General features: G+C 40.9%; 1 protein-coding gene across 1 annotated transcript; it reads left to right on the plus strand.

The window, feature by feature from the left end:
• The first annotated feature begins 1,996 nt into the window (after positions 1–1,996).
• On the plus strand, positions 1,997–21,449 carry LOC142209844 (sulfotransferase 2B1-like). Its single transcript, XM_075278888.1, has 6 exons — positions 1,997–2,132; positions 7,657–7,865; positions 11,391–11,517; positions 16,430–16,524; positions 19,391–19,571; positions 21,218–21,449. Exons 1-6 carry the CDS (start codon positions 1,997–1,999, stop codon positions 21,334–21,336), a joined length of 867 nt encoding a protein of 288 aa, XP_075134989.1. The 3' UTR covers positions 21,337–21,449.
• Positions 21,450–26,378: the final 4,929 nt, after the last annotated feature.

The following is a 26,378-nucleotide window of genomic DNA, read 5'->3' on the forward strand; positions in this document are numbered from 1 at the left end:
GGTGCTAAAGGCAGATTTCTCTTTGGCCTCCTCTGTCAATGGCACCTGCCAGTAGCCCTTTGTCAAATCCAATGTAATGAAATATCGGCCATTACCCAATCTATCAATGAGCTCGTCCACTCTAGACATGGGATAAGCATCAAATTTTGACACTGTATTCAACTTTCTAAAATCATTACAAAATCATATGGTACTGTCTGGTTTTGGTATTAGTACTATAGGACTAGACCATTCAGTATGCGACTCCTCAATAACCCCGAGATTAAGCATCAGCTTCACCTCTTCTGAAATCGCTTTTTGCCTCGCCTCAGGTACTTGGTATGGCTTTTGGTTTATTTTGAAACCCGGTTCTGTTATGATGTCTGGTAGTTCAGAGAATACATCTCTGTTGTACTGCGCAAACTCTTTTACCTCCTGAATCGGTGAACCAGACAAAGCTTCTGGAATGTTCACCTGCGGTATCTCAGAGACACCATCCTCTTTACATGTATTGTTGGCTGCTAACATCACCTCACGGTCCTTCCAAGGTTTGATTAAGTTTACATGGTAAATTTGGTAGGGCTTCCGTTTACCTGGTTGATGTACTCTATAATTTACCCAACCAAACTTTATATTGCCCCTTCCATATAGCCAAGAAGTTGCTCTCCACTGTCGGAACAAGAACCAAGACCAAGGTTGAAGTTCCTTACTCTAGCATACCTGTTGTAAACCCGGGACTGATTCTCCTGAGCTTGCTGTAAATGCTCCTTTACATATGGCATCACTTTTTCAATTCTATCTTGCATCTGGCAATATGGTCAATCACACTTCTGTAAGGGGTAGCCTCAGTCTCCCAGGTCTCTTCTGCAATATCCAAAATACCATGAGGATGCGGCTTTATTAGTTTTAAGGGGGCATTATAATTTGTGCGAATCAGGTATTTCTGGGCTGGTAATGGGGAGCGGCCCACTTATGAGATCTTTGCACTAGGCCTAATAATGGGCCAAAAACCTCAACAGTTTTGGAAATCCTAGCATGTTTACTGCGCATAATTTTCTGTAGTGTGTGGATGGGATTCACTAGAACTCCGCAGTTTATGCCACATGTGGCCCAGACCTAAATAAATCAAGTATGGAAATATCATGCAATACTAACAATGGTTGGTGGCATACATCAAAACACAAGATACCGGTCTATGAGGAGGCTGTGGTCATGAATACAGGTAATCCTCGGGTTACGATAGTCTTGAATTACGATGTTTTGTGGTTACGACTAGAGATGAGCTAAAAAAGTAAAGCTCCCTCGTAACAGAAAGCTGCCAGCACTCCCGACTAGTAAGGACAAGCCTGCGGTAAATCAATGCTGGTTCTGCAGCAGGCTCGTCCTTGCTAGTCAGGAGAGCTGGCAGTTTGCTGTTATGAGGGAGCGGACTTTTTCTCATAGGAATGCATTTACCAGTGTTGATTGGCCAGTGTACAGCATTTGGCCAATCAACGCTGGTTTTGGCGAAGGCTCGTCTGTGAGGAGGTGGAGTCTAAAATTGGACCACAGCTGTCTTCATTGTGGTCCGATATTAGACTCCACCTCCTGGCCAGCGTTGATTGGCCAAATGCTGTACACTGGCCAATCAACGCTGGCCAATGCATTCCTATGAGAAAAAGTCAGCTCCCGCATAAACGCAAGCTGCCAGCTCTCCCTGTACAGTACGTGATTTAGTGTGCAGCGGTTCGGAACCGAGGAAGACTGTACTGTACTTTATATGGTACAGTCTTCCTCGGTTTCGAGCCGCTGCATACTAAATCACGTTGATCCATTCCTACGCAGCGTCATATGGTATGTTTCCGAATTACTCCGAAATTCGGTTTACGAAGCCACGTAAGAACGGATTAATGTCGTAAGTCGAGGACTACCTGTACAATGGAAATGTGGCAAAAGAATACAAAAAACAAGATATTATCCATTATGGGGCTTTTTTCTTGATGATGATGAACTGGGATTTGTTCTCTTTTCAGATAAAATGTCTTTTGACCATTTTGACTATAAAGGAGTCAGATTTGCCAAAGAGCTGCATACAGAAGAGTCTGTCAGCTGTGCAGAAAATGAATTTGAAGTATTTGATGATGACATTTACAATGTGACCTATCCCAAATCCGGTAAGAATATATTAGTTTATGGCTTATGGCCAGCTTGGTCTTGTGACCTAAGATCACTGTGTTGTATTACAAATGTAAAATCTTTTGACTGTCAATACTTTGTTTGCCACATGACCATCGAAAAACTAAACCTGCTGGAATTTTTTTTTTTTTTTTTAATGTAGATTGTGAGCCCCACATAGAGCTCACAATGTACATTTTTCCCTATCAGTATGTCTTATTTGGAATATGGGATGGAAATCCATGCAAACACGGGGAGAACATACGAACTCCTTGCAGTTGGTTTTATGCCCTTGGCGGGATTTGAACACCAGGACTCCAGCGCTGCGAGGCTGCAGTGCTAACCACTGAGCCACCGTGTGGCCCAGGAATTTTAGATACATGTGAATTTATCAGCATAGACATCAATGTAAGTCATGAAAATGGCATATAAAGATTGAGTCTTCAGTTTTTGGTACCTTTTTAATGGCTAACAAAAATGATGACAGATTGCAAGCTTTCGAGAGACTACTAGGTCTCTTCGTCAGGCATGGTATGCTGCAAGAGAACTCTCTCCAGCGCCGCCTCCATTTTCGTCAGCAACCTCCTTCTTCCGGCGCGTGGTGGGTCAAAATTCAACGCATGCACAAATCTGCTCTGCCAGCGGGCCTCGGGCAGAACTGACTTCACATGCGGGCGGCCATTTTTTTGTGGCTGCTTACGCGAGCAGGCGCAGTATGCTCTGTACTCCATAGAACTACAGGAGCGTACTGCACCTGCTCGTCTAAGTGGCCTCAAAAAAATGACCGCCCGTATGTGAAGTCAGCTCTGCCCGAGGCCCGCTGGCAGAGCCATTTGCACATGCATTCAATTTTGACCCACCGCGCGCCAGAAGAGGATGAAGAGGTCGTTGCTGACGAAGATGGAGGCGATGCTGGAGAGAGTTCTCTTGCAGCGTTGTGGATGCCCCCATTGCGGTTTGAGCATTGGAGCATGCTCCCAGTACTGTGAGAACTTGTTTGCATCCCGACAAAAAACAGGCAGCACGGAGAAGACAACGAAAGGTAGGAGAAGAATAACCTTTCTGAAGGCTATTACAATATGTTAGTCAGAAAAAATGATAGGATCCCTTTCATAAATTTTTTTGCTATTGTTTTGAGGTTGTATAGTGGCCATTTTTGTAATATTAACCTATCTATCTTCCTTTTTAATAGAAATTGGGCTGTAACATTCTCCTAACCCTCTATCTGAGCTGTTGCTAGATAAAGTGTATACACATTTGTATTGTCAATATGCAGAGCAGTAGCATTTACCAAATGGGGAATGATCGCTTTAAATAGCTATATCTCTGGTTTTATACCACCCAGAAAAATTGTGCTGGCATCAGAAAAAAGTTGAGAATCTCTAAGAATCTCAAAGTACTAGATATAAAAGATCTCTAATTTCTTTTATAGCTAGCTATGACTTCAATCTGGCAGCATCTGAAATCTTAGTATCCTTGCCATTTTGCTAGGCGGTATAAAACTAGAGATACAGCCATTGACCATCTGCCACTTTGAAAAATGCTTCCTTTTTCTGCAATGTCTCCTGAAATTTCTGAACATGTTGGCCTTGGGATCCTCTGTTTTTGATCCAATGGCCTATCCAAGGGCTTCAATTTTGTTGTAGATTGTCAAATAGCATCCTCAGTTTCCTCCCTTGTGTTTAAGATTCTCTCCCATAATGAGAGATTTCAATTCTCCACAGAAACAACGTAAGGCCTTCCTTCAGTACAAAAAATTGCAACCTGACAATTTCCCCATTGTGGGACTATTAAAGGATTATCTTATCTTATCTTATCCCGGATTATCCCTTTACAGCCATCTCAGTTCCAAAACATTTCCATTCCCATTATATTCTCCTAGGTTACTCACTTAAACACACTAAAAGCATAGGAGTGGCGATTTTTTTTGGAAATTCCACGCCCATTTCTATTATCTCTACTATGGTGGATCCTCAGGGTCGGTATATCATCATAATATGTAGAAAACATTATCTTGAAATTTTGGTTTGGTTAAGCTTTGTCGGGTTTTAGGACAACTACAATGGAAATATGGTGTGGGGGCTTTATTTTCACCTATAACACAATACTTGATCCTCCCCTGTGGCAGATAATGTGTCATCCAAATCCAAGGGTGAGGTCTGCCATGCCCTCCAATCCCTAGCTTTGGTGGACAGATGGTGTGAATTTAATAGAAGAACGAGGGGCTATACATATTGTTCCACCGCACACCAGCACTCTACCAGAATCCATTGGGTACTTGCTTTCCACTGCTCAGCCTATCAAATCCCATGGGCTTGGTCAAATCATAACCTTGTGCCAATTACAATCTTCAGACCCCTGAGATTCAGTCTTTGTCGATGACTTTTTTGCTCTTTTATGGGAACATTTGTTGTTTCCATTGCTACAATTTTGGGCTATATATTACTTTTATGGTCATTGGTCAGATTTTCTTTGGAGGCAATGTGACCAAAAAAACAATAATTTTGTTGTTTTTATTTTTTATGATGTTCACTTTGCAAGAAAAATAACTATACATAACATCCTATGGGTTGTTATAGACACAAAAATATGGCTATTAAAAAAAATAAAAATCTTTTTTAAAAAATGGTGAACATTTCCATTTAGTTTTTTATTTTATTTTTATTTTATACTTGATATATTTTTTTTTTTTTGCACTTTTTTGTTCCATGCTAAGACTTGAACACTAGGTGGTGCAATTACTGCTACAATAAAAAACTTATTCTATAGAGATACTTGTGAGGGCTGTGTGGAGGCCTTCAGTAGAGCCCTATTACCATGGTATTGCATTGGTAACCTGCAATCACATTGTGGATGGGCCAATGAGGGTGGAAAACACAAAGAGACACCTCAGATGCCCCAATAGTATTGAAGGTCCTCTACCCCACTGTGCCAGTCAGTCATTGTTAGTATTATATCTACCTGTATATTCTGTGTACTGTATGTAACCCCCAAATGTACAGCACCATGGAATTAATATAATAATGTCCAGCACCATGGAATTAATATAATAATGTACAGCACCATGGAATTAATGGTGCTATATAAATAATCAATAATAATAATAATAATAATAATAATAATAAAGGTGGTATGGCTTCAAACTATGTCTTCAGCGCATACATCTCTTAGTGTAGGATGTCTATTTTGGGACTGCTTGCAGCATCTAGCACTCTCTCAGCCTCCTCGGTGATGTCATGATGTTCAACACGTTCATGTCATCAAATGAAACCTGTGATGGGATCATGATGTCAGCAGGAGAGTGTTGGATTAGCAAGAAGACCCAAAAGAGTTAAGAGAAGGTAAGTTAGAATGTTTTTTTTTTTTTTTTTTTTTAATACACCTCCCCTGGGCCTCCACATAATATACTCTTGGGTTTGAAGACACCCTAGACCATAATATTGTCCTTTTCACTTTGACATAACTTCGGCTGTGTTTGCCTTGTGTGTCAGCTAGAAATTGGATAAATAGGTTATGTTCCCTACACTATGTTTTATAGATAGGTTCCAAGGAGTCCTAAGAGTATTCTACACTATGTATTATAGATAGGTTCCAAGGAGCCCTAAGAGTACTCTACACTATGTTTTATAGATAAGTTCCAAGGAGTCCTAAGAGTATTCTACACTATGTATTATAGATAGGTTCCAAGGAGTCCTAAGAGTATTCTACACTATGTTTTATAGATAGGTTCCTAGGAGTCCTAACAGTATTCTACACTATGTTTTATAGATAGGTTCCTAGGAGTCCTAAATGTATTCTACACTATGTTTTATAGATAGGTTCCTAGGAGCCCTAAGAGTATTCTACACTATGTCTTATAGATAGGTTCCTAGGAGTCCTAAGAGTATTCTACACTATGTTTTATAGATAGGTTCCTATGAGCCCTAAGAGTATTCTACACTATGTTTTATAGATAGGTTCCTAGGAGTCCTAACAGTATTCTACACTATGTATTATAGATAGGTTCCTATGAGCTCTAAGAGTATTCTACACTATGTTTTATAGATAGGTTCCTAGGAGTCCTAAGAGTATTCTACACTATGTTTTATAGATAGGTTCCTAGGAGACCTAAGAGTGTTCTACACTATGTTTTATAGATAGGTTCCTAGGAGCCCTAAGAGTATTCTACACTATGTTTTATAGATAGGTTCCTAGGAGTCCTAAGAGTATTCTACACTATGTTTTATAGATAGGTTCCTAGGAGCTCTAAGAGTATTCTACACTATGTTTTATAGATAGGTTCCTAGGAGTCCTAAGAGTATTCTACACTATGTTTTATAGATAGGTTCCTAGGAGCCCTAAGAGTATTCTACACTATGTTTTATAGATAGGTTCCTAGGAGCCCTAAGAGTATTCTACACTATGTTTTATAGATAGGTTCCTAGGAGACCTAAGAGTGTTCTACACTATGTTTTATAGATAGGTTCCTAGGAGCCCTAAGAGTATTCTACACTATGTTTTATAGATAGGTTCCTAGGAGCTCTAAGAGTATTCTACACTATGTTTTATAGATAGGTTCCTAGGAGTCCTAAGAGTATTCTACACTATGTTTTATAGATAGGTTAGTGCTCATAACAACCTATTATATGGTAAATGTATGTGCATAAGTAAGTAATGTATTAGTGTGTGTCAGGCTAAGACCCCATGTTGCGGAAAGGCAGCATTTTTTGTATTAAACAGAAGGGACACGTCTAAAGAGTTTATTCATATTTTCCATTTCTTTTCAATCCACTCCTGACTTTGATTTAAAATCTGCAACAAAAAACGCTACGTTTCCTCAATGCGGGGATTGAGCTTTAGGTTGATACACTTATCTATAGCATACAGTGTTATTATTCCAAGCTGAAATAATCCCTACATACGCGTAATACATTGAAAGCAATAGGGAAAAAATCCTCCCATTGATTTCAATGGGGAGCGCACGTATGCCGTCTTCCATTCAAGTCAATGGGAGCTGCTTTTTACGTGCTCATTCTGAATGTGTTTCTACGTTCAGAATGTGCGCAGCGTAACATCGTGTGAAGGCTCCCTTAGGTGGGAAAAATCATGGCATTTTACAATAACTGCAAAGTGGATGAAATTCTTGAGAATCCCATGCCCACTTTGCAGTAAAATCTGCACCGTAGATACGGTACAATTTCCAAAAGCGGCGTGGTATTGGAAATTGCAGCATTTCAATTATATCTACAGAAACGCCAGCTTCTTCCCCTTAGATAGAATTGTAACAGAAAGTCCAATGGAGGAAAACTCTGCAAACTTTCTGTTTAAAGCCCTGCGGGAAGAACCTTGATGTGTCCCACCACAGTTTTTCCCACAACGCTTTATAGTCATCATGTGGGGCCTTAGCCTTCATCTACTCCTGTGGCAGAGGGCGTATTTATGGGAATAGATTTCTAAGAAGGCTGTAAATCTTGAAGGAATACATATTTCAGCCAAATTCCTGCATGTATACAATGTCTTGATGTAATCTCTTACTTCTTCTAGGTACTAACTGGATGATTGAAATCCTGAATTTAATTAAACACAAGGGAGATGTTACAAAAAGTGATGTTTTGTCCATCCAGAGGAGATCACCATGGTATGAAGAGGCCACGTTTCATGAATACATTGATAAAATGGATCCTCCAAGAATAATCACTTCTCACCTACCGCACCACATTTTTGCTAAATCTTTTTTCAAATCTAAAGCAAAAGTAAGTGAAACGGAACCCTAAGAATTATTCTACGAGAGGTGAATGTGCGATACACGACTCAGCTCAATATTATTCCCGTTTTTTTGCTTTGAACCTGTAGTGTGGACAACCTTACAGCTAGAGTCAGGACGGACTCAAATATTCCATATTGTCTTGTGTTTGATATGCTCTCACCCAATAGTCAATGGTAGATGGTAAAACACTTTACAGAGCTGATGTCACATACCGTATATGAAATACCATGGGCAGGAACACAGTGCACTTCAGTAATGGTGGAAGTATGGAGTGGATGTGTTATTTTTCACTGCATGATCCAAAGCAATGACTCCATTTTCTTCAGCAATACAGAGCACTGACTGCAGCAAAACTTGAAACGCAGAGAAGTTTGAGCTATGACTGTCCAGAGAATCTTATGGGAAGAATAAGCAAATATGTCTTCCATGATGTAATTAGGAAGTCAGGTGCCTCAGTGTTGCAAACCAATAGAGGGCACTCACTGGAATGTGCAAGCCTGTCTTCCCTGATGTAATTAGGAAGACAGAATCTCAGTGATATAGCCCAATAGAGGCTGCTCCCTTTAACATCATGCTCGACCTTACATCATGGAAGACAGATTTGCATATTCTTCCCATGGTACCTTGCACAGTGGAGTGCTAAAGGCTTAATAAGTCTCCACACACCTAAATGGTGGTCTCTACCCAAGGAGTGACGATATCCCCCTAACCCAGAGAGTCTTATGCTAGGTTAACATTAGCGTTCGGGTTTCTGTTCTTTGGGTATGCTTGGGGACCCAAAAAATAGAACCAATACCCACAAAAACCTGTGTACTCCATAGAGTATAATGTGGTCCGCCAGGTTTTCGCCCAGTTCCTGCTTGAAGGACTTTTCTCTCCACATATTTTAAGTACATTCAGGGATGGAGACGCTAGTGTGACCATTGATATTACTGAAAAACATACTACTATTAGTGAAAAATAAGAATTTTTTCTTTGAATATAGACAAACTGCCACTCTGATAGCAAAACACTTATTCCACCTTTGCTAAACTGAAAAATCTTTGTTTCTAAAAGGAATATTTTTTGGGTTATCCAATAAAAAAAAGTGTTTTACACCTTTTAGTCTATTTAAGGGATTTTTTTTTTGTCTTGTAGTCTGTTAATCTGTAAATCTCTATTTGTTGCTTTTTTGTCTAATAAGCAGTGATGCGCTGTATTCATCTGAATAATATCCATTGGTTAAGAGAATTTTTTTGCTTATCCAATAAACAGTCACATACCTTCCTAACCTGAAAAATATGTTTTATAAAAGATTTTTTTTACTTTATTTACCCGATAAACAATGATGATCATTAGAAAAATCTCAGTTTGTTAAGGTTTTTTTTTTGTTAACCAATATACATACAAACTGACAACAATCTAACAGCAAAAAAAAAAAAAAAAATACTACTACTAATAATAACAAAAGCCAGTGACAGTGACAAGGGAACATCCTCTACACCTAGACCAGTGACAGTGACAAGAAGACATCCTCTACACCTAGGCCAATGACAGTGACAAGAGGACATCCTCTACGTCTGGAGAAGAGTAAGTTTCACGAGAAACACAGAAGGGGATTCTTCACAGTAAGAACAGTGAGGCTATGGAAGTCTCTGCCCCAGGAAGTGGTGATGGCAGATTTATTAAACAAGTTCAAAGAGGGCCTGGATGCCTTATTTGAAGAGAAACATATAACAGGTTATGGACTGTAGATTTTAAGGTCACATTGATCCAGGGTTTTTATACTAACTGCCAGATTTGGAGTCGGGAAGGAATTTTTTCCCCTGAAATGGGGCAATTGGCATGAGCCTCATGGGGTTTTACCCTTCCCTGGATCAACACTGTAGGGGATTGTAGGGTTATAGGTTGGACTTGATGGACTGAGGTCTTTATCCAACCTCATCTACTATGTAACTATGTAACTATTTAAGGTAAATGATGCAGTTATAGTGTAATACTCGGTGACTAGGTAACTAGTTAAGTGTTTTGCTATTTTTCTTGAACTCGCTTGTTAAAAAAAGAACAAAAGCAAAAAAGATATACACATAACATAATAATTGTTGCAAATCACTATTAAAATTAACCACTCTGTAGTAAAATGAGTGGAAAAATCAGTACAGGGGACAGGCAAAAGCAGAGGGAAGAGAAAACACTTATGCAAGAACTAACAATAAGAATTTGGATGGCAACAGTAACACTACTTCTAGTTTTGGTGGCACCACCAGTAGCCTGCTAAATTGTTATACGTGAATCATATCATATAAATCCTATTTCCTACAATGTCCCGAGAAGCCGCTTTTAACTACATTATTTATTTTCCCATACAATCTATGATTTAAATATAAATTACCGTATTTTTCGGACTATAAGACGCACTGGACTATAAGACAGGTTTTAGAGGAGGAAAATAGGGAAAAAAAATTTGGAAGCAAAAAATGGTAAAATATTTAATATATGGGAGTTGTAGTTTTTCAACAGCTGCAAGGCCACATTGACAGGTGACCCTGCAGCTGTTCGGGGACGCATAGAGTGTTTTTTTTTTGCGGGGCCAGAAGTACTTTTTAGTTATACCATTTTTGGGGACTATCTATTGCTTAGATCACCTTGTATTGAAAAAAACCCCGGTGGTTTATGATATATGATTTTCTACTTTTATATATATATTCTGGGGACAGGAGGTGATTTAGAACTTTTATTTATTTCAGATTTTTATTATATATTTTTAAAGTTTTTTTTTTTTTTTTACTATTTTATTCCCCCCCGGGGGCTTGAACCTGCGGTCACGTGATTGCAAGTCCCATAGACGGCAATACAACTGTATTTCCGTCTATGGGACATTCTGTCTATTAGTATTACGGCTGGTCATAGACCTAGCCGCAATACTAATATATAGCAGTGACAGGCCTGGGAGCCTCATTAGGCTCCCGGCTGTCACCCGAACAGGTCGGCTCCTGCGATATCGCCGCGCAGGAGCCGGCCTGCAACTTCACAGGTACGGGGCCGGTGGGGACCGGCCCCGGGGGAGAAGGGGCCACCGATACTGACCCGGCATCCGCTGTACTAGAAAGGCGGATGCCGGGCGAGGGATAGACGCCGGCACAGGTGCCGGGGCCTGAGACATCGCTGCGCTCCTCTGCCCTGCATGAAGCCAGCGGCGGGGGGACGGAGAAGCAGAATAGCATCACTCCTCCCGCTGCTGGCTTCATGCAGGGCAGAGGAGCGCAGCGATGTCTCAGGCCCCGGCGTCTATCCCTTGCCGACATCCGCCTCTCTATTACGGCGGGTGCCAGGCGCCACATTCGGACTATAAGACGCACCCTTCTTTTCCCCCCAAATTTTTGGGGAAAAAAGTGCGTCTTATAGTCCGAAAAATACGGTATGTGAATTAATGTAGATATTACAATTAAAACTAATTAAATGCTACATGCTCTATTATGGAATGAATACAAATATCTTGTTTTATTGACTACTTTTCTTTTTTTTTTTTCAGATTATCTACACAATTCGAAACCCGAGAGATGTCATTGTATCTTTGTTCCATTTTACCAAGATTCTCAATTTGTTCACACCTACAGAAAACTTCCAGAATTTCATAGAGGACTTTATACAGGGGAAGGGTGAGATATTTCATTAATGGAATGTACAATAAGAAATATATTTTTTTTTTATTTTTTTAGAATTGTTTTATGTGATGGTCTAAACGAAATACTATTTCATATAAGAAAATATTTGGTTCCACATTAGCTGCAGGAGCACAATCAGCTGTTTTGTCACTTTTCAGTTATAGCTTTACTGTGTACACTAGGGCAGAGTCAGCAGACTGATCATATCATTATTACTAATTAGAGACTGTCCTGTCCGAAATGTACCTCAAACTCCCACTCTGGGGAGTGTTAATTAACTTATCTGTTCTCAGGATTTCTTTTGAGAGACTCAAGGGTTCTGGCAATGTCATGACTTCTGGGTCCTGTGATCTAAAGTTCAGCTCCCCAGATTGCTTCATCCCTGGGTCACTACACATACTCCTCCCCTAAGGGACTCAGGGAAATGAACACTGCCTTGGGGGGTCATGATGTAACTAGACAACCCCTTTAAAAGCAGCAATCATTGGGAAGATGAGAGAATCATTCATTCTATATAGTATGCAGGAAGTGTTCTGGACCCTTGCCTGGACCCATTACCGAGAATGACAATTCTTAGGAGTAGTAGGTCCAAACAATGGGCCCGATAATTGCACATTAAAGGCCCTTACTTATAATTATATGACCTCCACTGAAAATAAAGGGATTTCTTTTGGAAGAGTTTACATTCCTACCTTCTAGCATACATTGGGACTAGAGATGAGCGAATCGAAGCTGACAAAGTGAAATTCAATCTTAATTTTAGGGCATATTCAATTCACATGGAATCCGGATTTCCTCAAACTTCGTGGTAACGAATTGCAAAGGTTCAGGTCCCGATCATGTAAAGGCCATAACACGGAAAGTTTGTTTCAGTAACAAACTTTTCCTGATATTATCTGCTGCCTGCCTGTGGACATCCATCATCAGGAGCGGGTGTTAGCTATAACTCACAACTAACACCATACACCATACCCCCTAGTTGGAGCACAGTTCCAATCAGAGGTTTTAACTGGTTCCACCATGCAAAATTTTCCCCTTGGCACCCCCTACGGCGAGATCAGGTGGCGCTGACACGGCCGGAGTTGGCACCCGTCATACCAGGGCAAGTGCCGGGGCCCCGGATCACCATGATAACAGTTGGGGAATTTCTAGTTCCCTGACCACTATACATACTGCTAATGGAAAGGGTCCTAGCAATCTCCGGGCCTCTTTTTTATTAGATGTTAGACCAGGGGATGTAATTAAAAATAAAAAACTACTGATACTCACCTGTTCTGAGCTCAGCATCCACTCTGGAGCTCTTCCGGCTGGTGAATGAGGTCCTACTCCCCAGGCATCAGTGCTCTGTGATTGGGCTTCAGCGGTCACATGGAGCGCGCCGGCATAGTCACTTCAAAGCACCCCATGTGACCTCTGAGGCCCAATCACAGGCCCATGCAGTGATGTTTGGGAAGCAGCACCTTAGACATCGACCTAAGGAGCTCAGTCACAAGGCAGAAGAGGAGCGAGGATCATATAATACTGTGTGGGGGCCACAATAAGCATATAAGACTGTGTTGGGACAACTTTGAGCATGTAATACTGTGTGAGGGCCACTGTGGGCCTATAATACTGTGTGTAGGCCATTGTTGAGCATAGAATAATGCGTAGGGGACACTACTTTTTTTTTAACATGTTTTCTTTTTGTCCCTGATCTTCTGATCCCTGCTTCAATAGGTATACGCTGTAACACACTTGTATCGCAGTGTATATGAGGCTGTCAAACCGTGCAGATGCACAGGCTGACAGTCTCCATTCAAGGCATGAACAACCAGGGAACGTTGCGGGATGGGGGGGCATCGGGACCCCAATGTATAGTAAAAACCCTAGAAGGCCATCTCAGGGGTTAACACTGTGATCGTAGATCATCTCTGACCAGGGGTGTTAGAGGACAGTGTCAGCCATTACATACGACTAACAACCGCAGTGCAGAGTGCGCACACAGTCTCTTTGGTTTGAGTGCAGTCCTTCCTGGCAGTGCCGTACTATTAGGTTGGATGTCAGGAATGGGTCAATGTTATTGGACGCGAATTAACTTGGATCAAATCAAATTGGTACAGAAAATTCAGCGAATCTTTAATTGGGACTGTCATTTGGTCATTGCAATAAACCCCTTCAGGTCAGAGATTTATCCGGTGTATAAGGTTATAGGTCAGAGATTTATCCGGTGTATAAGGTTATAGGTCAGAGATGTATCTGGTGTATAAGGTTATAGGTCAGAGATATATCCGGTGTATAAGGTTATAGGTCAGAGATTTATCCGGTGTATAAGGTTATAGGTCAGAGATTTATCCGGTGTATAAGGTTATAGGTCAGAGATGTATCTGGTGTATAAGGTTATAGGTCAGAGATATATCCGGTGTATAAGGTTATAGGTCAGAGATTTATCCGGTGTATAAGGTTATAGGTCAGAGATGTATCTGGTGTATAAGGTTATAGGTCAGAGATGTATCTGGTGTATAAGGTTATAGGTCAGAGATTTATCTGGTGTATAAGGTTATAGGTCAGAGATTTATCCGGTGTATAAGGTTATAGGTCAGAGATGTATCTGGTGTATAAGGTTATAGGTCAGAGATGTATCCGGTGTATAAGGTTATAGGTCAGAGATATATCCGGTGTATAAGGTTATAGGTCAGAGATTTATCCGGTGTATAAGGTTATAGGTCAGAGATATATCCGGTGTATAAGGTTATAGGTCAGAGATTTATCCGGTGTATAAGGTTATAGGTCAGTGATGTATCTGGTGTATAAGGTTATAGGTCAGAGATTTATCTGGTGTATAAGGTTATAGGTCAGAGATTTATCTGGTGTATAAGGTTATAGGTCAGAGATTTATCCGGTGTATAAGGTTATAGGTCAGAGATTTATCCGGTGTATAAGGTTATAGGTCAGAGATTTATCTGGTGTATAAGGTTATAGGTCAGAGATTTATCCGGTGTATAAGGTTATAGGTCAGAGATTTATCTGGTGTATAAGGTTATAGGTCAGAGATTTATCTGGTGTATAAGGTTATAGGTCAGAGATTTATCCGGTGTATAAGGTTATAGGTCAGAGATTTATCCGGTGTATAAGGTTATAGGTCAGTGATGTATCCGGTGTATAAGGTTATAGGTCAGAGATGTATCTGGGGTATAAGGTTATAGGTCAGAGATTTATCCAGTGTATAAGGTTATAGGTCAGAGATATATCCGGTGTATAAGGTTATAGGTCAGAGATTTATCCGGTGTATAAGGTTATAGGTCAGAGATTTATCCGGTGTATAAGGTTATAGGTCAGAGATTTATCTGGTGTATAAGGTTATAGGTCAGAGATATATCCGGTGTATAAGGTTATAGGTCAGAGATTTATCCGGTGTATAAGGTTATAGGTCAGAGATATATCCGGTGTATAAGGTTATAGGTCAGAGATTTATCCGGTGTATAAGGTTATAGGTCAGAGATTTATCTGGTGTATAAGGTTATAGGTCAGAGATTTATCTGGTGTATAAGGTTATAGGTCAGAGATTTATCCGGTGTATAAGGTTATAGGTCAGAGATTTATCTGGTGTATAAGGTTATAGGTCAGTGATGTATCCGGTGTATAAGGTTATAGGTCAGAGATGTATCCGGTGTATAAGGTTATAGGTCAGAGATGTATCTGGTGTATAAGGTTATAGGTCAGAGATGTATCTGGTGTATAAGGTTATAGGTCAGAGATTTATCTGGTGTATAAGGTTATAGGTCAGAGATGTATCTGGGGTATAAGGTTATAGGTCAGAGATTTATCTGGTGTATAAGGTTATAGGTCAGTGATGTATCTGGTGTATAAGGTTATAGGTCAGAGATGTATCCGGTGTATAAGGTTATAGGTCAGAGATTTATCCGGTGTATAAGGTTATAGGTCAGAGATGTATCTGGTGTATAAGGTTATAGGTCAGAGATTTATCTGGTGTATAAGGTTATAGGTCAGAGATTTATCCGGTGTATAAGGTTATAGGTCAGAGATTTATCTGGTGTATAAGGTTATAGGTCAGTGATGTATCCGGTGTATAAGGTTATAGGTCAGAGATTTATCCGGTGTATAAGGTTATAGGTCAGAGATGTATCTGGTGTATAAGGTTATAGGTCAGAGATGTATCTGGTGTATAAGGTTATAGGTCAGAGATTTATCTGGTGTATAAGGTTATAGGTCAGAGATGTATCTGGGGTATAAGGTTATAGGTCAGAGATTTATCCGGTGTATAAGGTTATAGGTCAGTGATGTATCTGGTGTATAAGGTTATAGGTCAGAGATGTATCTGGGGTATAAGGTTATAGGTCAGAGATTTATCTGGTGTATAAGGTTATAGGTCAGAGATGTATCTGGGGTATAAGGTTATAGGTCAGAGATTTATCTGGTGTATAAGGTTATAGGTCAGTGATGTATCTGGTGTATAAGGTTATAGGTCAGAGATTTATCCGGTGTATAAGGTTATAGGTCAGAGATGTATCTGGGGTATAAGGTTATAGGTCAGAGATTTATCTGGTGTATAAGGTTATAGGTCAGAGATGTATCTGGGGTATAAGGTTATAGGTCAGAGATGTATCTGGTGTATAAGGTTATAGGTCAGAGATTTATCTGGTGTATAAGGTTATAGGTCAGAGATGTATCTGGTGTATAAGGTTATAGGTCAGAGATTTATCTGGTGTATAAGGTTAATGATATAGTAAAGACATGAGCTGTAACAATTGCTGTGACATTATAATCCATCTCTTCCTGTATCTTTATAGAGTCCTTATGTTGACACTCTGTGTATTCTTGTACAATCCTATAATATATGTAGATTATAAAGGAAAAATTACTTTGTTACTTTATTCCCTTTTAAGTAATCCGGGCCTTTATCTTTTAGCTATGTTTGGGTCTTGGTTTGACCATATAAAAGGTTGGATGCAAATGAAAGATGACAAAAGATTCTTCTTTATCACCTACGAGGAGCTTCTTCAGGTAATATTGCAGTACAGGGCGGCATGGAGAGCGGGTTGGGTCTCTGTGTATTTAGTGGTGAACCTAGCCTCTATGGTGCCTGAGGCGGACGATCAAAAGACGCGCCCCCCCCTTCCCCCGTATTGAGTCGGGGGGGGTGTTGTTGTTCATCTTTTGGTCGTCTGCCTCACACAGCGGGGTGGGGGGGGTACTGTTGGGGGGGCTAGCAGTAACATTACAATAAATACAATGCAGTAATACTCACAGGAGACGTCTTCCCACATTTCCCGTCTCTTCCCCTTGGACCGCCATGGCCACTTTTTCCTGCTGTAACTTGACTCTGTAAAGTTTGAAACACAGATATCTTTGATTCCTCACTTCTCCGTGCACCCAACCCCTATATATAAGCGGCCCCTGCAGCCTATATTATGCCCCACAGTTGCACAATAGACTGTGGGGCACAATAGAGGTTACAGGGGCTACAGTGGACCCTTCAAGCTCTATTATACTTGCCCACCCAGTTTCACACCCATGAACTATTATTATACTCAGGGACCCCCTGACTATAATAATTGAAGCCCTAGAGGGGGGTGGGTGGGTTGTAAAGGAACATAATAAACACTGTTACTCACCTCTCTGGGATCCAATGTTAATCCTAGCAGGCTTCGGGCCTAAATGGTAATGCCCAGACGTCACGTGGCCTGGGATATTACCATATAGGCCCAAAGCCTGTGCTAGCAATAACAGCCTCTTGCCATACAGGCCCAAAGCCTGTTCTAGCAGTAACAGGCTATTACTACTATCACAGGCTTCGGGCCTATATGGTACTGCTAGCACAGACTTTGGGACTATATGGTAATATCCTAGACCACATCCGGTCCGCCGCCCGAGACGGCCGCCTCACCTTGCCTCATTAGAGGTGCCGCGCTGTATGTACTGCATTCTGATCAAGAGACAGCTTTATATCGATATCCCTTAAATAAATGGCTGTACCAGCAGCTAAATGAAATGTAAAAAAAAAAATACCACTGACTAGAGATGGACAAACCGATTCATTCTTTGACCTGAATATTTCAAATTGTATGTTTTTTAACAAAACTGAACAAAAAGGGGTTTAGGGGCTAAAAAATGGATGACCTATTATAAAGATTAGAGATGAGCAAGTAGTACTTGATCGAGTAGGTATTCAATCGAATACTATGGTATTCGAAATACTCGTACTCGATCGAATACTACTAGCTGTTCGAAGTTAAGATTCGATGCAGAACCAGCACTGATTGGCAGAATGCTATACATTGCCAATCAACGCTGGTTCTTCTCTTATCTTTAGAAGTCTTCTCCCTGCGCAGCACTCCTGCGTCCTCTTCCGGCTCTGCATTCACTCTGCTTAGGCATCGGGCCTGGGCAGAGCCGACTGCGCATGTCCGCGCGGGCGCGGGCATGCGCAGTCAGCTCTGCCTATGCCCGATGCCTAGCAGAGTGAATTCAAGGCCGGAAGAGGGCGCAGGGAGAAGAATCCAGCCCGACCCTCACTGATGGACTTGGTAAGTAGAATTTGATTGAATGTTGCGTACCCTGAAATGAGCATTTCCCCCCATAGACTATAATAGGGTTCGAAACCCGTTCGAACAGTCGAACAGTGTGCGGCTGTTCGAATCGGATTTCGAACCTTGAATATTTTAGTGTTCGCTGATCTCTAATAAAGATAGATCACTAATGTTAGATCTGTTGGGGTCTGATAATAGTTAGCTGTTCTCAGTAGCTGATACCTAGACAATGGAGCAGGAAGCCGACATCTGTTCTCTGTATAGTGGTGAAACTGAGTGATGGCGACTTAGCTCCCACTCAGATATAAAGGAGCTGATCTGCAGTAAGTGGCCACTACACAGAGATCAGAGCTGTCTGATCCATTCTTTGAGTATCAGCTACTGAGAACAGCTAATTGATGGCTAGTTATTGGACTCCACGGACTCCACTAATGTCATATGGATGACCTTTCTTAGTTGATCAATATTTTTATCCCAGAAAATCCACATAAGGCTAAGGACCTGCAGCAATAAAGCGCTACGGGAAAAAACGTGGCGGCAATGCATCGCGGTTCTTCCCACAGCGCTTGTGAGAGACGGTTTTAAATGAGTTATAATGAAGTTCTGTAAAAAGAAATATAGTATTGCTGACTATATTTCCTACCCAGAAAGGTAGGAAGGAATCACACTTATAAAAAAAAAGGTTCATAAAGGAACTCATTGAAGTCAATGGGAGGCTTGTTTTTTAGCGCTGAAATTCCACACCAAATTCCTCACCATTTTCCTCCAGGTGAATGGACCCTTAGGGTGTAGGCTCCAAAACACTGATGACCTTTCGCTCATACATCCACCATTCAGAAATGGGTTCGCTGGTTACTATAAGGGTAAGTTCACACTGAGTTTTTTGCTTAGGGTTTTGAGGTGATATTCGCCTCAAAATCCTGACCAAAAAGACGTCTCCCATTGAAATCAATGGGAGCTGCTCAGGAGCTTTTTCTGGTGGCCGGCTTGGTCCAGCTCCCGGAAAAAGAAGCAAAGTGCTCATTCTTCAGGCCATTTTACTTCGCGATTCGGCCTGAAGACACTCCCTCCTCCGGACTAGGCCCATTCATTGGGCCTAATCCAGAGCGAAGTGCATGACTGGATGCCAGTGCAGTGCAGTCACGGCTATCTGGCTTTTGGATCAGAACCTGAGGCCGAGTTCTGATCCAAAAAATCCCGTGTGAACTTACTCTTACTATTGCACAAAAAATAAGATATTTTTAAGGTGCCATGTTGTCTCTTTACTTATCTCATAGGCTAGTATTGTGATGTGAGTTATACATTACATATAGATCTACATAAATCTCATATTTTTTCAGGATCTCCGTGGCGGTGTGGTAAGAATCTGTAAATTTGGGGGGCAGGAGTTGGATGACGCCCAGATTGACTTGGTTGTTAAACATTCAACCTTCAAATCCATGAAGGAAAACCCAATGTCAAATTGGAGTGAAATGCCCTCTGAAATAATGGACTTATCGAAAGGAGCCTTCATGCGTAAAGGTAATTCTGTTTATCTAAACCATCGCTATGAGATAATTTTAAAGGGGCTCTATCAGCAAAATCATGCTAATAGAGCCCCACAGATGCGTGAATAGCCTTTAAAAAGGCTATTCAGGCACAGCTAAAGTTATATTAAACTACCCCCCAAGTTTTAAAATAAAACCCTAAAAAAGAATGTGATCTACTTACGCATCGTGCACGATGGGCGGGCATTCAGGATCCGCCGTCTTTTTCATCCACGCCTCCTCTTCCTCCGATGTCCTCCGGTCCCGTCCTCCTCCGGCGCTCGTGAACTGACACTGATAAAAAAAAATGGCCTGGGCGCCTGCGCAGTAGCCGTAGTAGAAGCCGCATGCTACTGCGTATGCGCCCAGGCCATTTTTTTATATCAGTGTCAGCTCGCAAGCGCTGGAGGAGGACGGGACCGGAGGACATCGGAGGAAGAGGAGGCGTAGATGAAGAAGACACACCCTGAATGCCCGCCCACCGTGCACGATGCGTAAGTAGATCACATTCTGTTTTAGGGTTTTATTTTAAAACGGGGGTAGTTTAATAACTTTAGCGGTGCCTGAATAGCCTTTTTAAAGGCTATTCACGCATATGTGGGGCTCTATCAGCATGATTTTGCTGATAGAGCCCCTTTAACATCATGCCAACCTTCTCAGAGGCCTTTGTTTGCAATGATGTGGGATTTTACCAGGTAGTCTCTTAGCCAAAGACAGCTGTTTCGATGTACTTGCATCTCATCAGCTTGGCACAGAGAGGACTGATCTAGCAGAGGTGAGAGGCTTAGACAGGACTGAGGGGATATCATCACTCCATAGGGAGAGACCACCATTAAGGTGTGTGGAGTCTTATTAAGCCATGAGCGCTCCACTGTGCAAAGGAACATGGCAATTACATCATGGAAGTCAGATTTGCATATTCTTCCCATGTTCCTTTGCAGTGGAGCGCAAAATGACTTAATAAGAATCCACACACCTAAATGGTGGTTCTCTCCCTATGGAGTGACGATATCCCCTCAACACAATCTACTTCCTAATGGTCTTTAGGTCACTTATCCAGTGTGTAGATATATATGTCAGGAATATATTTGCAAGGAATAAAGTGTCACAATTATTTGCGCAATGCAAATTAAAAAAAGCATTTTATTAAAATCTGTGTCACACTGCTCCATTTTCCTGAAAATGGGGAATGGCAAAGCAGGGCAGGGGGTAGGACCATTGGCATAAATAATAGTATTAGAGTGCTAATTGTACTAAAGCCAAAGCTATCTGAGGCACCATTTTCCCAGCAGTGCAGGGGCACCGCCATTTTGGGGACAATCCCCAGCTGCAAGAATAAGATTTGAGGGTAGTAATCAAGTTAGCATGAATAAAAAGTACATGTCATCCTGCAAAAAATAAGTCTTAGGCATCAGAGTATTTATTTATTTTCGCAAATTTGGATTCAATATTTACATACACAGTTTATTCCGAATTACCAGATTGTCTAATGACAGCCCGAGATGACAATTGTGTCTGGTGTTTTTGACAATAATAATAATTGATATTATTATTATACTTTTATAATCTTCCCCTCCCCCATCTAGATAACTAGACATAGACTCCACAATAATGTATTTTTGCATATTTTGTTCCTTACAGGAATATCTGGAGACTGGAAGAATCATTTTACTGTCGCACAGAGCGAGTACTTTGATAAAATCTACCAAGAGAAGATGAAGGACCTCAATATGAGCTTTTTCTGGGAACAATCTTCCTAAAGTTCTGGCCTCATTTTGTATTACATTCAGGAAGTGGTTGATGGATAGAACAACATGTCTTACCAAGGGTTGTCAGAGATTCCTCCAGTCACTGACCATCCAATACAATACTATGGCTGGGAGCGGCAATGGGAAATTACATGTATTATATCCAAAAAGCCCCAAAGGGCAGATGGTCGCTCTGCTATTGTCCTGGGGTTTGTCCCATATTAGAACATGTCTGTATTTGTATTAAATGTTGAATATTTTTCAGAATAAAACAATTTTTATCTTCTGTTATTCATGAATGGTGGCAAATTCCACAACAGTGTCTAATAAGTATCGGCCTGTGTGTCACTGACAAAGTATCACGTTACTTCATTCCATATGATAGACAAAAATAAACCAGAACTAAAAATCTTTTATTATTTTATCAAAAAGAATCCAACCTCAGCAGTACAAGCCGTCCATAGAGAGCGTCCTCTACTGTCTGACGTGTATCTAACACGCACTTGAGCAGGTTACACCTTGTACTAATCGGCTGCTGTGAAAGAACAACATAGGTGATGCATGGAGGATACATGGATGACTCCCGTGTGCTGCCCGTGCCAAGGCTGGACTTCACCGTCTCCTTTCATTCAATGAATAGGAAGCCTCAATTAAATTATAATATGTTTGAAAAAAATTGTCACTTGAGCAGTGCAAAAAGTTTGTCATCTTGTAGAGTGGCATGCTATGAGCAGAATCTTAAAGGGGGTGTCTACAGTAGAATCTGAACATTATGATCCTGATGACTTATAGGTACTTATACTAATAGTTATAGGTATTAAGTAGGGTTGAGCCGATCTTGAGATTTCAGGATCGATTTTAAAATCCGATTTCTGCTCATTTTCCAGCTGATCCCGATCGTGTAATTTGCTCGATCGCCAATCGGGATCCAATCTTTTCCATTCCTGATTGCTGAACCCTAGTATTAAGTTTATCGGGTTTGACACCAAATCATCTGATGCGACCACCGGAAGCCATATATGACCGGAAGCCGCCCTGTTCGAGCTGCAGTTTCAGACACCACTGTTGCAATGTACGGACTGGAAGCTCTGTATACTATACAGAGCTCTGTACACTGTAGTGGTTGCGTCTGGAACTACTCCCAGCCATATACTTGGTATATAGCTTCTGACAGCCACATCAGCTGATCAGCTTGAGGTTTGGGAGGTTTAGGTCATCAGTGTATAGAACTTCACAAGTTTTTCAATGTTTGGAAAGGAAAAAAAAAACGGTTCAATCCTTTTTCTACCACTTTCATGTTAATAAACGAAAAGTATAGCACTGTACGTGTGTTAGGATGGAGTCCCGCAGGCTTCCCGTCCACCTGCGGGCCAATCCAAACCTCACCCTCGGCATTGTGCAGTGAGGTGTCTGGAGTCTAAGTCCAGCTTTTAGCTCACTGAGCATGCTCAGACATTTTGGGGCCGCTCAGAGGCTAAGTCCCATTTTTGCCATACTGAGCATGATCGGTGATGTCATGCCACCGCCCCTGTTGGGCGGGGACTAGCCTTTATATAGTGTGAGCTGACGCCCACCTGGTGCTCACACTTTGACTAGAAATACCTTGAGACAGGAGGTCAGGGCTAGGTTCCTGTGAATGGTAGGAGCTGTCTAGGGACCAAGTTAGGATTCCTTGGCTCCACCAGGGGGAATCAGTAAAGTGTCTTATTGCATTGCAGCTCCTAGCGGGTTAAGGAGTTCTTTGTGTTACTGACCAGGAGTGAAGTTAACCCCTGGCAGTCTTGATTGTGTAGCAGAGTGAAGCGTATGCTAGGGCCTGGTTCCTCTGCTGTAATTAGCAGGTGCTTCTTGCAAGGCTTCATTTGGCTTCAGTCAAACTGCTATACACAGGCACGCTATCCCAGTGAGGTTATCTGGAGAGAGTCTCTTGCATATGTGAAGTCTTTCTTTATATTACTACTACGGAGTCTGGCTGTGGCCTGTGCTCAGTGTGTTTAATGAATACAATAGGTGGTGGACATGTATCTGAGGTCTGTGGACTGAATTGACCCGACAGTCGTATCCACCACACGTTAGGATTGTCTCTGCATGACAACTTGTTTCATAATATTCCAAAGTTCCTCAGCCAAATATTATAGCCAATAGTTTGACAGTAGCGTGGAATCCAAATAATTCTTATAATCTATTAGTTATATATTAACTGATTTACATCACATAATGTGTCTAAGGTCACAAGGCTGAAGGATAAAATAAATGTTTTACAGTAAGTGAGCGGCATTTCTAGTATCCGGGATCAGGGAGTGAGTCTGGACTGGAAGGTATTTGGTTTCTTTTCTCTCTATGTAATGTGATATAACATTGTACACTTATACTGTGATGTAACAGGCGGGCTCTGATTATTTATCTTTATTTTAGTAGGAATAATTTTGATATTTTGTGTGTATATATATATATATATATATATATATATATATATATATATATATATATATATATTTATACACACACAATATTAAAGTTATTTAATACTAATATATATATATATATATATATATATATATATATTCTCAAGAAACCTGTATAACATGTCGTCCTTCTTCATTGCAGTATATTGGCCCAGGGCTCATAGTTATCTGATCAGCTATAGATACATTCTTAGTATGACTAAGTGGTTATTGATCTTGACCCATGTGCTTGTCTTCACCATCATCTTGAAAGAAGTGAGGGTCAGCCTTCTCCTCAGCTTTTGAATCCAATATAGTCTTCTTTCTCTTCCTCTTCCAGTCTGAGTCCCAGTTACTCTACCAAAATGGGAACCTCCAGTTCCCGTTGCATTGATATAGGTAATGAGGTCAAGCTGTTCTTCCTCTTCCATCCCATGTTGGATGAGTGTGAGTGTTTGCTATAAGATATCTTATAGATAAAATGTTATATATTCTATTATAAAGATATGATCTCTCTGATGCTTCTGTTGTCCTTGCTGATAAATTTGGTGGCTTTTTTAACCCCTTAAGGATGCAACATAGTTTATACGTTATTTCTTAGTGACTTTTTTCACATTTTGCTTCCCGCCCTTCCAAAATTCATAACTTTTTGATTTCTTTTTCTGTCGACATAGGTAAGTGAGGGCTTATTCTTTTCATGTCAAGTTGTACTTTCTTTTGAATTGTAGCACATTAGACATAGATTCTCACAGTAAAAACCAAGGCCAAATACACTAAATTTATTTTAATTTGGCTATTAGGTTTTTTTTTTTGATGAACAAAACAGCACAAACAAGGTAAGTATGACACTACACTATGGTATAAACCACAAGAAAATCTGATTCCATATAAAAAAAAGAATTTTATTAAGTATCAAAGAAGTAAAAATTACATGGACATATATATGGAAAGAAAGAACTGCAAATACAAGGAAACCAAATTGAAGAATAGGGTACCAGTTGGAATAGGGCCCCCAAAAGGTTACTGCACAAAAGATACAATGTTCTCATAAGTAATGACACAGACAAGGTCAATACCTGTATACATAAACAGGGTAACTACAATGCATGAAATGACCTTAAATACCTAAGCCAGAGTAAAGTAGTATCTCCCACATGGAGCATGAACTTTGCTCCCAGATAGCCATATTAGTGTAAATAGATATCCATACCAGGATGTAAGTAATAAATGCTCAGAATGGTTCAGAGCTTACCCATGTGGTAGTGCAGACCGCCAGGGGACCGGACCCTACACTTCAAAGTATTTGAATGTGGATAGGGCTATTTAATGCTATCGGAGGCAATTACCGTATTTTTCGGACTATAAGACGCACTTTTTTCCCCCAAATTTCGGAGGAAAATGAGGGTGCGTCTTATAGTCTGAATGTGGGTTTGCAGCATGGCCGCGCTACTGCCACCGCTGGTTTTCTTCAGCGGCAGAAGTGTGACAATACTGCAGGCCCCGGCAGCTAAGACACTCCCCGCATCCGCTAGTCTATTACAGCAGATGCCGGGGACTGTCTTAGCAGGTCCCGACAGTCAGTTAGCCCCCCCCCGGCCCCATACCTTTAGTGATGCAGGCCGGCTTCTGCACGGCGAGGCCGCAGGAGCCGGCCTGTTCCGATGACAGCCGGGAGCCTAATGAAGGCTCCCAGGCCTGTCATAGATATATATTACTATCGCGGCTGGTCTATGACCCTCCGCGATAGTAATGTATAGAATCTCCCATAGACGGCAATACACTTGTATTGCCGTCTATGGGACTTGCAATCAAATGATTGCAGGTTCAAGCCCCCTAGGCGGGGGATATTAAAATAGTAAAAAAAAAAAAAAAAACACTTAAAAAAATATAATAAAAAATAAAATAAATAAAAGTTCACCTCCTTTCCCTAGAATACATATAAAAGTATAACATTACTGTGAAACATATACATTAGGTATCCCTGTGTCTGAAAATGCCCGGTCTACACCTGGCCCCACAAAAAAAACGCCCTATACATCCCCGTACAGCTGCAGGGTCACCTGTCAATGTGGCCTTGCAGCTGTTCCAAAACTACAACTCCCATATATTAAATCTTTTACCATTTTTTGCCTGAAAATTTTTTTTCCCTATTTTTCTCCTCTAAAACCTGTGCGTCTTATAGTCCAGTGCGTCTTATAGTCCGAAAAATACGGTATGTACTATATTTAAGCCTCTATTTGGTTTTTGGTTTATGTTCGGTTTTTGTTCCTTTAGGTTTTTTTTTTTTTTTTTTTTTTGTACTTTATTGCAGCACTGGGAGATATCTGAAAATAATGTGAACATGTCAACACCTGGAACGATCAGCAAAAATTAAAATGTAACTTTGACTTCTGAACTGATGCAAAACAAAGCGATGGTCAGCAGAGAACATGTCCGGGAAAGCCAATATTTGTATGTCAGGAACATTGCCAAAAACAAAGACTCATCCCCACTGTCACATAGTAATTGGACCATGGTACAAACCAAAGCGACATGTGAGGACACACGAGTAAAACTTGCAGTCATTGACTTTTGTTACAATGTTTAGTTCTATTATGACAACAATATTAA

This window comes from Leptodactylus fuscus, chromosome 6 (assembly GCF_031893055.1).
Source record: "Leptodactylus fuscus isolate aLepFus1 chromosome 6, aLepFus1.hap2, whole genome shotgun sequence".
NCBI lineage: Eukaryota > Metazoa > Chordata > Amphibia > Anura > Leptodactylidae > Leptodactylus > Leptodactylus fuscus.

Coding starts and splice junctions, on each gene's coding strand:
- LOC142209844 (XM_075278888.1), top strand. CDS start 1,997: ATGTCTTTTGACCATTTTGACTATAAAGGAGTCAGATTTGCCAAAGAG. Junction 7,866..11,390: donor TTTTCAAATCTAAAGCAAAA/GTAAGTGAAACG, acceptor TTTTTTTTTCAG/ATTATCTACACAATTCGAAA. Junction 11,518..16,429: donor GGACTTTATACAGGGGAAGG/GTGAGATATTTC, acceptor TTTATCTTTTAG/CTATGTTTGGGTCTTGGTTT.